At 33.7% G+C, this 14195-nt stretch overlaps 1 protein-coding gene across 1 annotated transcript in view; it reads left to right on the top strand.

Moving 5' to 3' along the window:
- The window catches only part of LOC112047143 (transient receptor potential cation channel trpm), a gene marked incomplete in the record, with an annotated part of 316213 nt that overhangs the window by 268830 nt on the left and 33188 nt on the right, over positions 1-14195 (top strand). Inside the window, 6 exon segments of the mRNA XM_052887808.1 lie at positions 2873-3070; positions 3680-3837; positions 9683-9873; positions 10724-10869; positions 11388-11606; positions 12787-13008. Coding sequence (XP_052743768.1) covers positions 2873-3070; positions 3680-3837; positions 9683-9873; positions 10724-10869; positions 11388-11606; positions 12787-13008 — 1134 coding nt within the window.

Raw genomic sequence — 14195 nt, 5'->3', positions numbered from 1 at the left:
ATAGGCTCTTAGTCTATATTACTGTGCTATTATTGCAAATATAGCACTTTCTTATAAAAACCTTTCTCCATTAATGGGCTATCCAACATTGCAAGATTCAATTCAAAGTAATAATTACAGAGATTAGAGCATTCAAGTAAACAAACTTTAGCATTATGACAGATAAGATGAGATGACAGATGTTACACATCCTATGCAACTATGTGGCTCGCTCGTTTATGTTCTACTTCTGCAAAATAGATACTCGTACAAACTGTATACATTTTTTTATTATTTTCTAAACTAAATTTCACCCGTTTAAAATTCTGGGTCGAGCGTCAGGCAGAATTGTATGCGGCATTCTCTGGCTACAGTTAGGAATGGAATTAGTTGGGCGTTGCTTAGTTAAGTGGGATGTCAGACTAAGATCCACTTGGACGGAATATATGGAGTAGTTGCTATGCTTAATTAGTAGTTGGTCGTACGTAATAAATATAAATTACTTGATATAGTTAATACATTTTGAACAACATGAGCAAACGTTACATAAATTAAAATAAATAAGGTTTGAAATAACTTGGGTTTTCTACCTTAATTTCTAATTTGTTTGTTGGTTTTTTGGTGTCAGTTCATATCGAATAGGGCTGTGCGGGCCAAAATTAGATGATAAATTCGTGTTTATTATTTATCTATCTTTTTTGTATTCCCGATTTGTCAATTATTCATGACCTCAAATAAAACTCAGCTGTGTATGTAACAGTCATGGCGAGTCGAAATAATTATGAAAGTAGTGAATCATTGTGGTAGTTCGTTTTCCTTATATGTTTCAGACTTCGATACGTCCGATAACAAATAGGCCCATGAAATAATTTAAATATATTTACCAAAGTATTGTGCCAAAATTGGTTGTATTGTTTTACAATTTCAACTAACAGCCAACCTTATAAAATGAAAAAAATACACCGTACCTTACGTCACGCCAATCCGTTGTCTATTTATTTATCTGTCTACGACTCAGTATTTTATACTTTCAGCGTCGAAGGAATAAAGAATTCCCTTTTAATAACATTAAAGGCCATTGTACAAAGTGAACGTCTCTTTTGTTAGCTCGGCAAATTGAGCGATAAATAGGCTGGAAGCTTTTTTAAGTCTCCTAAACAAATGTGTAATAAAGGTAATCTACGGAGATTTAGCGTCTATAGAGAGAGAGAGAGTAATGAATAAAAGAGCATTGTTTTGTAAAAAAGCTTGTATTTAATTTCACTTTTGTGTATGTTTAGGATTAATTTTCGTAGAAGTTATGTGTTCTTTTATTAAGGACCTTGTATTGTTACCCAGCAGCAAAAGAGGAGTTATGTTCTCCGAGTATATTTTTAATTTTTTGACATAAAAAAATAGAAAAACTTGATTTTTTTTATAAAGTGACGTTTTAGTTTTAGACCATATCAACATAGGGAGACGCTTGAATCTGATATTTGAGTCATAATTGACTACATAAACGAATTTAGAGATTAGGAGATTCGACTTAATTTAAGAGGTTATTAGATAGTTGAGTATTCAAACATCCGAGTGTCTGGTGAAGAGTTACCTGACTGAAGACTCGATTTCTCATATTATTATCCTAAAGAAAAAAAAATAATGTAAAAATCAAAAAAAATTGTCACTAACATATTTATATTATTTAAAAAATCATCATAAACAGATTCATTCGGCAAGTAATATATCTACATTAATTTTATTTATGCAACCCAAAATCAATATCTTCCATCATTTTTTTTTCTATATAATCTCGCTTGAGCTTTTTTTAACTATTTTTTATTATAAATATTTTTTACTGTTACAAATAATTATTTATTTCAAATCACTTCTTATCACGCTTATATTGTCTTTTACTTTTATTATCTTTTTAGTATATTTTTTCTACTTCAATTTCTAACTTGAAACTATCTTATACTAACAAAAGTATTCTATTCTTGTGGTGATAATTTAGCTTAAAGGATAGCGCATACTAATTGCTTACATCGTAAGCATCATTTTTAGTACATTTTTGTACTTTACTGTACACACTTGGGCCAAATTAATATTAAATTATAATTTTTGGAATGCAATGCAGATTTCTTTCATAGTGTATGCTATCCTTAAACATGTACCGACAGCAGAAACACACATCACTGCATAGATCTATGTTGTAAATATTTGCTAAGTAATGTTTATATTAACCGTTGTTTTGCTTTAGTAGAGATCACAAAAGTTACATGAAAAGATGTTAGCTTTTATGTATTTTCAAAATGTTTGGTGTTGTGACTTTTGTTGCTGTCTGTACCTACTAAGATCGATGTTAGAGACATTGCAGTTACAGAGTGTTGCTTAGCTTATCTATTGACCTGTTCTTAATTCTGACTAATCTGGTCCTAACTGTACTGTAAACTTCAGATTTTGTGCTCTATTCTACTACTCTTGAACCACTGACTAAAGGAAAAAAGGTAGACGGAGATTGCCCGAAAAAAATAGGGAAACCTGAAAAAAATGCTCACTTTTAGAAGTTCTATATGATAAATCTAAAGATGGTTTCATTAAATTCAATATTTATTTCCCTAATATCGTCTTTATTTTCGTTATATTTCGTTTTATTTTCGTTCATGTGTAATATTTTATATTGAAATCTAATTTTGACTACTTAGTTGATAAATTTTAGTTTACCTACGTGCAATTTATATTACTTAATAAAACCGGTTACTTAAATAATTAATATTGCACCTTCTAATGTCTACATTTGTAGACTTCCTTGTCAGATTCTTATTTGAAATCTGCCAGTCTGTCTACCTTTTCCCTTCAGTCTGAGTCTTGGACATGCCGTGGTAACCTTTATACGATTTTCTCTATACTCAAGCAGGCGTTGATTGGCTCAGGGGCCGAATGCGAAACCAGGGTCGATCAGAACGGGAAAGTTGGTAAAATTGGGTGGGAACCGACGTACAGGGACCTCCCAGAGTACCACGCGCCGGAGGACAAGAGAATGCGACCTCTGAGGCTGAGAAAGAAGATATATGAGTTCTTCACTGCACCTATCACTAAGTTTTGGGCTGATTCGGTGAGTTTATTGTTTTTTATTTGTATATGGGTTTCGTAGTTAGAGTAGAGAATACTACTTGTAGAGTAATTTTGTAATAACGTGGTAGATGTGTGACAATTTTACTGTAAATTCTTCATTTTTCTAAGATTTTTTACTGTAGAGAAAGATGAGAAAGATTTACTCAGTGTCTATTGTTGTTACTATTTTTAAATTTATTAAATTATCGATGGGATATTCATTGTAGTATATGGGATACTCTTTGTAGTCAGATGTATGATGGTTATTTTACAACTATCTAGAATAGTCAACTTGACATTTAAGAACTGCTTGATAACGAATCAGTGGTAGATTTTCCACTACGAGTTTGACTATTAATGATCTCATTCCCAAAATCAGTATTGTTCGTTTAGGAGAAGGATAATTTGGAAAATCTTGCTGACGGAAATTGTAAGAACCTGCCAATGAGACTTATTTTTTTATTATCTAAATTGAAAAGGGCTATACGACTAAAGAAAAATCTAGCCTGAAACAAACTGAACTAACCAATGATATTAACCATCATACTGATGTAATTTTAGTTTCTACCTAGTAGTACTTTAGCGAACTATCATTTGCTTTCTCTTCCAGATCGCCTACATATTGTTCCTACTGATGTTTACTTATACAGTATTAGTCAAGATGGACCTGACGCCATCTTGGCCGGAGATTTACTCCATATGTTATATACTCACGTTTTTGTGTGAGAAAATTAGGGAAATTATTACGTCCGAACCTGTTGCTATTAGGTAAGTAACTTTTTATCATTTGTAGTTAGTTGTAAGTAAATTTAATTTTTTGAAACTATTAATTAAATTTTATCTTCAGATTGTAACAATTCGGAACTAATTCAAAATCCTTATCAAAAAATATAACTCTTTCTATTCTATGTATTTTTGGAAACTTATTAAATTGACCTATTTTTCACAAAATAGTGAATACGTAGTTTACGGATATCTGGATTTTTTTAGGTTCCAATATACTACCTATTCTTTTATTGTGTCTCAATTGTCACATACTTAAAGCCTTACGAGATAAAACCTTGACGATTAAGACCAAAAGGTTTTACCAAACGTCATTAGCATTTTGGCAAGACTTTTATATGCTCTTGCACTCTGCTTTTACGTGTTTTACGGATTTTTTTGTTATTTCTTTATTGACTGACGGCATTCCAAGATATTCATGCTCTCCTTCTTTCTTTTGTACCCACTCCTATATGTCATGTTAAAAAAATATATGTGGGATATTGGTTAAAAGAAATACGGGATATATCTTCGTCTTGAACACTTTATTTTAATTTTAATTATGCACAGCACTCTGTCGTCGTTCGCTTGTAATCCGCCATCTTCAAAACCTCTCTTGCATCCCTCTCACACATACACACTTGCTCGCTCTCTCCATGCTACGTTCCGTTCTCCAATCCTACAATCGGCCATCCTGATCATGTCTGTCCTCAGACATGTCTCTTTCATTATGTTTCATCATTCAATACAAAATCATCATCTTTCATTCACCATAACACTCCATACAATATTTGATATTAACATCTAAACAACTAATATAGTACAATCAAAAGATACATAAAAGTTTCAGGTAAACAGCCTTTACAAAATTATTCTTTAAGACATTAGGTTACTTTAACATCATATTACACAGTAAACATAGGTTACACAATGTGAAATCTCATGTACCAAGTGTTACAACCTTAACAAATACTGAACAACTTTAACTGGTAAATTGTACTTAAAAGAAATCATATAAGAGAAAATCTACTTGCCATTTCAAATACAGTAAGTTAACCAAGACTTTTAAACTGTATACTAAAATTTACATTGTACCTCTTAATGTAGATAAGTACCTACAAACCATAACAACTAATAAAGAAATATTAAAATATGAAAATCTGTATTTCATTCATCACCTTTCATGAAAATCAACTAATATTTACCTATTCTAGAATATCTTCACCTTGAGGCCATCTTTTCATATAATCAGCTGCACTAGAAGTCTTAATAGGGCCTTCTGATGAACTATCTACCTTTTCTAAGTCATATCGATCATTTCTCTTGACTTTTACCACTTTATATGGTCCTAAGTATTTCGGTTTTAATTTCAAACCAGAGCCAAACTGAGTCCTCCTCGTAGCAACAATATCTCCAATATTATATTTACAACTTTCTTTTCTCTTCTTATTAAAATTCCTTGTATTTTCATCCTGGATTTTAAGTATTTGTTCCTTAGCTTGTTTTCTAAGTTCGTCCCTATTTTCATCATAATTTTTTATTCCTTCTTCCTGTAATAATTCTTGTAATTTTAAGTCTTCTTTTGTTCTCATTCTTGTGCCAATTAAAAGTTCAAATGGAGTTGTATTTATACTCCTCTGGAACGTACTGTTGATAGCTCTTTGTACTCGACTTACATGTCTATACCACTGGTTAGGATTTTCTATACACAACTTCGTTAATAATGGAATAATAATTTTATTAATTCTTTCCACCTGTCCATTTCCTCTAGGAACTCCTGTTGTAATTGTTAGGTGTTGTATATTCTCTGCCTTACAATAATCAGTGAACTCGTGGCTGGTGAACGCTGTACCTTTATCAGTTATAATTCTTCGTGGATTTCCAAAAACCTGCTGGTAGATTTCCAATTTATTTAGAGTCTCTCTGCTTGATGTAGACTTAGTTGGGAATAACCATACAAACTTGGTGAAGGCATCTACTATGGCCAATATATAATTATACTGCTTACTGGTGACGGTTAACGGTCCTACGTGGTCTAAATGAATCGTATCCAATGGTATGCTTTCCTTTTCTATTGGATGCAGGAAACCCTCCTGTTTTCCTTCCTTCTTTGTGGCTAACAAGCATGGAATACAAGTAACAATAAAATCTTCTATCTTCTTATCCAATCCTGTTATGTAATATTCTTTTACAATTAATTCTTTCATTTTCTTCTTAGAAAAATGTCCATTGCTATGAACTCTTCTTAAAACTTCTTTTTCCATTGTATTTGGTATCACAAGTAATTTATTTTCTCCTTTGTAAAGCAAATCATTTTCTATCCAATAATCGTCATAATATGGTCTATCTTTCAATATCTTTTTTATAGCCATAAGCCCTTCGTCTTGATTCTGAGCTTGTCTCAACTTATCACTCAAGGTTATTAACCCTACATGAGGATATCGACTTAATGCATCAGCATGCCTCATTCTTGATCCTGAGCGATGTTCGACTTCAAAATCATATTCCGTGAGGAATAAAACCCATCTTGCCACTTTTGCAGTTAAGTCCTTCTTCTTTAAGGTCATTTCAAATGCTTTGCAGTCCGTAATTATTTTAAAGTGTATCCCGTACAGATAATGTCTAAATTTCTTTACACCTTCAACAATTGCCAAGGCTTCGAGTTCATAACTTGAATATTTACTCTGAGCACTGTTTGTCTTGCAGCTCATATAATGAACTGGGTGAAGTCCTGAATCAGGCCAATACTGCATCAAAATAGCTGAGTATGCTACACTAGAAGCATCTGTGTGCAGCTCCGTCTTCAATTTTGGATCAAAAATCTTTAACACCGGACTAGTAGCCAACTTTTCCTTTAGTATCTGAAATACTCGTCTTTGCTCATCGTTAAAAATAAACTCATTTTCTTTTTTCAATAAATCTGTAAGTGGTTTAGCAATTAAAGCATAATTTTCAATATATTTCCTGAAATATGAGGTCAAACCAAGATAACTTTGAAGCTGTTTGATGTCCTTAGGTTCTGGGTACTTTAATACAGCATTAGTCTTCTCTGAGCTTGGTTTTATCTCTCCGTCCTTTATGTTGTGACCTAAATATTCAATTTCACGTTTAATAAGGTTAGCCTTTTTCCAATTAATCTGCAAACCATACTCTGAAGCTACTTTTAACACCAACTGGAGTCTTTCGACAGCTTGTTGTTCGTCTTTTGCTATAATTAGAATATCATCTATGAAAATCATCATAATCTCCTGTGCTATTAAATCTCTAAATATAATACTAACAAACCTCATAAAGTATTTGGGACATATAGACAAGCCGAAGGGAGCTCTAAGGAACTCGTACTGGCCATTATTTGTGACAAATGATGTGTACTGAACTGACTCTTCCGACACTCGTAAATGAAAAAATCCATTCTTAAGATCCAAGACACTAAAAACCTTAGCGCCATGCAATTTATCAATCATGTCATCAATAACTGGTAATGGAAACTCATCTTTAATCATTTTCTTATTTATCAAGCGATAATCTACACAAATCCTAACTGTACCATCCTTTTTTCTGACTAGTACCAAGGGACTACAATATTCTGAAAAACTCACCCGAATTATTCCTGTACTTAGCCACTCGCTAACCTGATCATCCACTAGTTTTTGTTCAACCAACGATAATCTTCGAGGCCGCTGTTTAACAGGAATGTCGTCTTTGAGAATAATCTTCAACTGGATTGGAGCCTCTTTCACTTGAATCGGGTTATAACTTTGAATGCATTGTAACACCCGTTGTTTCACATTTGGGTCCAAGATATGATCAACTTCTACAATAGAATCTGAAAAACAAGACAACTTCGACATCCAACCCTCACATTCATTCAAAAACACAACTTTATCCCCATTTACTATCATGGTTATATTTTTTAAGAATTCCTGTCCTAATATCATATGAAATGGCATAACATCTTTAGTAACAATATGAAATAACACATTTTTAAATTCTACATCGTCAATAGTTAAGTTAAACAACACTTTGCCTAAAGATTTCACTTGCGTATGTCCGAGTCCCGTTAAACATAAATAATCTTCGGAAATTCTCGCGCCGATCGCGTTAAAACACTCGTGAGATATTAAATTTACGTCACTGCCCGTATCCACCAATGCTTTCATTGTAAATTCTTTCACTGTAACTTCTTTCATAGGCTTTCCGGGCATAATTTTGTTTTGAATTTGCATTACGTCAAAGTCCGCCGCAGACGCCGATCGTGACATGACACTGACAGTTTGATTTTCGTTAGGTTGGCTATCTGTCACAATGCCATAGTGCATATTATACTGTTTCGCCGATCCGCCGACTGACGCGCTGCCGCTGGCGCTTGCGTCGCCTGTTTTGTTTTCTATTTTCGATGAACTTGGTTTTGCAGACGCCATATTTAATTTACATTCAGGTCCGTTCCTGTGTCCATAATTATTACAACCAAAACACTTTATCCCGTTTGGACACACCCGTGCTATGTGGGAACGATCACCACAATTAAAACACCTTCTATTCTGACCTTTATGTTGATCTGACCGCTCACTTATTATTCTATTTTCACTTGTAGTTACACTATCCGGCTTAGTTATAGGTATACTTTTAGTATGACTCGCACTCGACTTCGATTTCATTTTTTCATACAAAACTATTTTTTCTTTCAGCGCCGGGTAAGACGTAGCACCGTATAGTATAGATTTGTTTGATTCATGATCTTGAATGCCATCTATTATGTATTGCACGCCTACATAATCGGGAAACTTTGCTCTGCGTGCTAACTCCTTCATGTGTAACATATACTGATAATATGTTTCATTTCGTCGTTTCTTGCGGGACGTCATAAGTTCGTGCATTTCCTTGATATTAACGGTATCTGGAAATTCTCTCTGCACAGCCGCCTTAAGGTCATCGTACGTCTTGAATGCTTTTTCACTCCTGAGCCACAGGGCCGCCGTGCCTATAAGTGACCTTCGTGCGAATATTAATTTTTGCTGTGCTGTCCATCTGAATATTTCAGCATTATCCTCGATGTCCTGCGCCCACTTCGATGATGATAACGTCTTGTCATCTCCGCTGAACTTAGGAATTCCATCCAGAAATAACGCCGCCATTGTGAAGTCCGCGTGGTCGTCGTCCGTAACACACTTTTCCACAATCACGTCTTTCAGTGACATCGTCGTAAATCGTCGTGATCCGTATTTCTTTTATATCCCGGACGAGCCCCCAAAACTGTGGGATATTGGTTAAAAGAAATACGGGATATATCTTCGTCTTGAACACTTTATTTTAATTTTAATTATGCACAGCACTCTGTCGTCGTTCGCTTGTAATCCGCCATCTTCAAAACCTCTCTTGCATCCCTCTCACACATACACACTTGCTCGCTCTCTCCATGCTACGTTCCGTTCTCCAATCCTACATATATGTATATGTATATGGCAAATATTGTTTTTTTTTATTCATTACAAGTTATCCCTTGACTACAATCTCACCTGATGGTAAGTGATGATGCAGTCTAAGATGGAAGCGGACAAACTTGTTAGGAGGAGGATGAAAATCCACACCTCTTTCGGTTTCTACACAACATCGTACCAGAACACTAAATCGCTTGGCGGTCTTTGTCGGTAGGGTGGTAACTATCCACGGCAGAAGTCTCCCACAAGCCAGACCTGGACCAATTAAGAAAATCTCAGTCGGTCCAGCCGGGGATCGAACCCAGGACCTCCGTCTTGTAAATCCACCGCGCACACCACTGAACCACGGTGGCCGTCATGTCATGTTTAAAAAAAAACATTACATCGGAGTTTAATGACCTGTCGTTCCCCAGACATAAGTTCAGTGTGTGGGCATGGAATATGTGGAACACGTATGACGCGGGCTTCATCATCTTCTTCCTCGTGGGGCTCACGCTACGCCTGCGCGCCGCGTCCATGGACGTCGGCCGGGTCATCTACTGCGTCGATATCATCTATTGGTATTTAAGGATACTCAACATTTTGGGAGTTAATAAGTACTTAGGTAAGTTGCATATGTCTGTTCGTAATTGTTATCCAGGAATTTGAAACTTCGATAGCTCAACAATTAAAGGGCCGGTCAACACTGAGAGGTCGTGGTTTGATCCCGGCCCGCTACACTTAATACAGTAACAAAATCTTTTCTGTAAAAAGCTATATAATAAATCTTACTATTATAAATGCGTAGTGTGTCTGTTTAAATAAAATAAAAGTAAAAAGCATTTTCAAAAACAAGCTATATTTGGATGCGCTAAAATAAATCTTGTTTACTTTAAAGTCATTACATTATTTAGATGATGATGATGATTATAATGATGATGATGATGATGATGACAATGATGATGATGATATAAAAGCTACACATACATACATACGTACATACATACATAGCAAGTTAAATAAAAGCTTTTGAAAATGTACAATTTCTCTTATATCAAAAATTCCTCTGGGATCTTTAAACTTACTTAAATCAAGCGGATAAAGTCACGGACATTAATACGGATTTACTCGTAAAGCTTATTTACCAGGTTCCAAACAAAGATTTTAGATTTGAAACCAAGTTACTTGTTTTTTTTTCATTTAAATATAATACAATAAGAAACTTAAAGTGACTTAGGTATCCTTACTTTATGAAGTTTTATAAACTGTGTTTGTGTGTGAGTAAATTGGTGGTGGGTGGGAAGATTGGGACAGGGAAATCCGATTGTCTATTGGAATAAAAATAAACAAATTTCTTTGATCCTGCTCACATAATAAGATGATAGAAAGAATTTTTAGCATAAAAGTCTTTAGTCTAAATATTTTCATGCCAATCGGGGGTTCCAAAAATTTCAATTTTATGATTTTGTTGTCAGGTCCTCTAGTCACAATGATGGGTAAAATGGTTAAGAATATGATATACTTCGTGGTGCTCTTACTGGTTGTGCTCATGTCGTTTGGAGTGGCGAGACAGGCCATCCTGTACCCCGACAGAGACGCTAGCTGGTACTTGATCAGAGAGGTAAGTGATAATACTGAAAATTATAAAATATGATGATTTTATTGATAATATATGATTATTGATAAATAATAATTGATAACAATTCTTTAAAAATTGGAAAGTTGTGACGTGTGGTGTCATCATCACATATTCAATAATGATTAAAAGTTCCTTTAGTTTGAATGTTTCAACATCTTCTTTGTTTGTTCTTATAAATGTTTAGAAACAATTTAGTTGAATTCGTGCATTACAAATAACAAAGGAAATAATTACAAATAGGTTATTCTAATTTCATTTAATTTTAAAAATTGCCTCTAATAGACGTCAAATTGTAAAATTCCTTGTATGCTCTAAATAGACTGCATAAGATCACACTTTTTCCAAAAAAAAAGTATCCGAATAATATGTAACTGTAGGTAAGGGTAAGGTAAGAAGAATCAATGTAAAGCAACAAAGAAAAGGTATCAGTATATTATTTAAACAGTAAATCGTGCCATACTAACTTTATCAACTTTTTCCATCACCACTAACAATTACAGGTGTTCTTCCAACCGTACTTCATGCTGTACGGAGAAGTGTTTGCGGAGCAGATGGCCCCTCCTTGCGGGCTGCCGGGCCTCGAGGAGTGTCGGGTCGGCCACTGGGTGCCCCCCGTGGTCATGAGCATATACCTGCTCATAGCTAACATATTGCTAGTCAACCTTCTCATAGCTGTCTTTAATAACATCTTCATAGAAGTCAACGGAGTGTCGCATCAGGTTCCAAATTTGAAAAGATTGTAGATGTTGTTATTGGTTAATGGAGAATTCGATACCTAATTCAGGCTTCTTTGTTCACAAGGAAAATCGCTTAGGAAAATCTAAACACTAAAAAATCATGAAAAATTTTTAAAAAAGACCGTAGTGGACATTAAAATTTCGTCTATATAAATATTTTTAGTCAAAGGAAAAATATTAAATAATCCTGGTGTTATAAAAACAAATCCCAAAATTATTGGGTTTTAAACTTGATTTGGGATCGAATCCTCTACTACATCTGGCCGTAGTTGATTTTTTTTGCAATGGTAAGTTTTTTTATATTTGTGGATCATATTTTGATTTGCAATGGATTTCACAAAAGCATTTGATACTTATCAACATAAACCATACAAACTAACGTCACGCAAGTGTAATGTTCTTCGAAACACGTATTTGCGGTTTGTTTATGGATATATTTGATTAAAATCAACAAATTACATTAAGTTTTTAGTATAATATATATTTTGATCCACAAATATAGTAGGTGTAGTATAAGTGTATCTAATCTTAATATTCGTTGTTTATTAGTTGCCTGTTGCGAGATTTGATTAGCTGATGCTAAGTTGAAGGGTTAGGATTGGTTTTCATTTCAGTTTTTTGAATTGTATTTTGTAGATATTATCTATTTATTTTGTAGTTAGATACAATATTTTTGTCTTTTTATTATTTAGCTTATCATTGAATTCATCTACACGATTGATTAATTTAGAAATATAAGTATTTGTTTTAAGTTTATTTATGAAAGATGATTTATTGTTATTTTTCATTATGTTATTTCAACTCATGTTTCCAGAGTTTTTCAGAGCAATTTGTGTCTCTAACTTTCGTATAAGTACAAATAATTACGCGTATTTTATACTTTACTATTTTTATTTTTTATATTCCAATATTTTAAAAATTAATTAAAATTACTTAGAAGGTCCACAAAAGTCATGTTCCTATTAAATTAATTGATTTTGATTATTATATTTTTAGATTTACTTTTGGTCATCACTTTTGTTTGTTTATTCATCTCTTTATAATTCCCATATATCATTTGTTAATTAATATTTCCACAAGCCGTTCATTGTTCTTTTTTTTACATTTGCTTAGTTTTCACGTTTTTGTTTCTGTTTGTTTGATTCGCGCGTATTATTCGTAGGTATTCTACCAGCCGTACTTCATGTTGTACGGCGAGGTGTTCGCGCCGGACATCGACCCCCCGTGCGGCATGGACGTTGGCAACCAGAAGTGCGTGACTGGACGCTGGATCACCCCCATAGCGATGACCGTCTACCTCCTCGTCGCCAACATCCTCCTTATAAACCTCCTTATTGCCGTCTTTAACAATATCTTTAACGAAGTCAATGAAGTCTCGCATCAGGTTTTTTATTATTTTTTGTTTTTGCTTTTTATTATTTTCATTTTAATGTATACAATATGAAACTTAAGCTAACTTATTAATAACTATACAAATCATGCCCAAGTGGAATGGTGGCAAGAATACTGGCTGCATTTCCGCGTTGGACATCTATGTCAAATATCATAAGTTTACTAAAGCTTAGAGCGACAAATGATCTTCCGGAGAAGAACTACTATACTGCCTATTTACTGCTGCCAAGCACTATTGCTGTGGTCTGAATAGTTTGTTAACTGAGAAATTACTGACACATGAGGCGTCCACATGCTTCAAGTTACCGGATGCAGAAAAGTGCATTGAACGACGTCTTGTTTGCTTGTATGCCTTGCTCTATTATTTACTATGGTTGTCTACTTAACATTAGGTGACAACTCTGCTTATTTCGTTGATTGTTACTATATGAATTCGACGCTCGTCATCGATCCATTACTGCGTTCGTGTTTCAAAGCTACTATAAAAAATAAAGGTAAAATAAAGGTATAAAAAAATAATTTATCTATCATATTTTCTGATTTAATTACGCTTCGCTTTATACTGAAGCCGAACGTACGATCTAATTGAAGTGTTCTTGAAGAAGATTGCAGCTTTGAACAATTTTAGTCTGATCTATTTCATAAATTGTTTAAGAGTGTACCGTTTTAAAAGCCAATTAATAGTTCTACTGGTTTATTTGAAATTGAAAATTCGTTTGTTAATGTATATTTAGCACTTTCTAGTATATTGTAGTGACTACCACCAGTCTTGAAGGGAGAATCCGCGATTATATTTTTGCTTGTTTTAAAATAATATATTCATATATCAGATTCAATGGCTATTTTTATTATCAATTATTTTTTTGTTTTACTTAATATGTGAATGTAAAGAATATATATCCAAAGCATATTAATTAAGAAATTCATCAATTAGTAGTCATTTGAATAATAGGTATAAAAGAGAAAGAAGGCCTTTTAGATTATAATATTAATCCGTTTTCGGTATTACAATTTTATAACATTTCTTGTTAAGTCATATTATTATCCATATATAAAACTACAAAAGTATTGTATGTTTTGCAGTAATACTATTTAATTGAAGCTGCAATAAATTGATTTCTACAAATTGTGCAGTTTTAGTCAAAAATCCTAGTAGCATTGAATTTACCAACAATTTGT

The sequence above is a fragment of the Bicyclus anynana genome, chromosome 20 (assembly GCF_947172395.1).
Source record: "Bicyclus anynana chromosome 20, ilBicAnyn1.1, whole genome shotgun sequence".
Taxonomy (NCBI): domain Eukaryota; kingdom Metazoa; phylum Arthropoda; class Insecta; order Lepidoptera; family Nymphalidae; genus Bicyclus; species Bicyclus anynana.
This window is presented reverse-complemented; position numbering and strand designations above follow the sequence as displayed.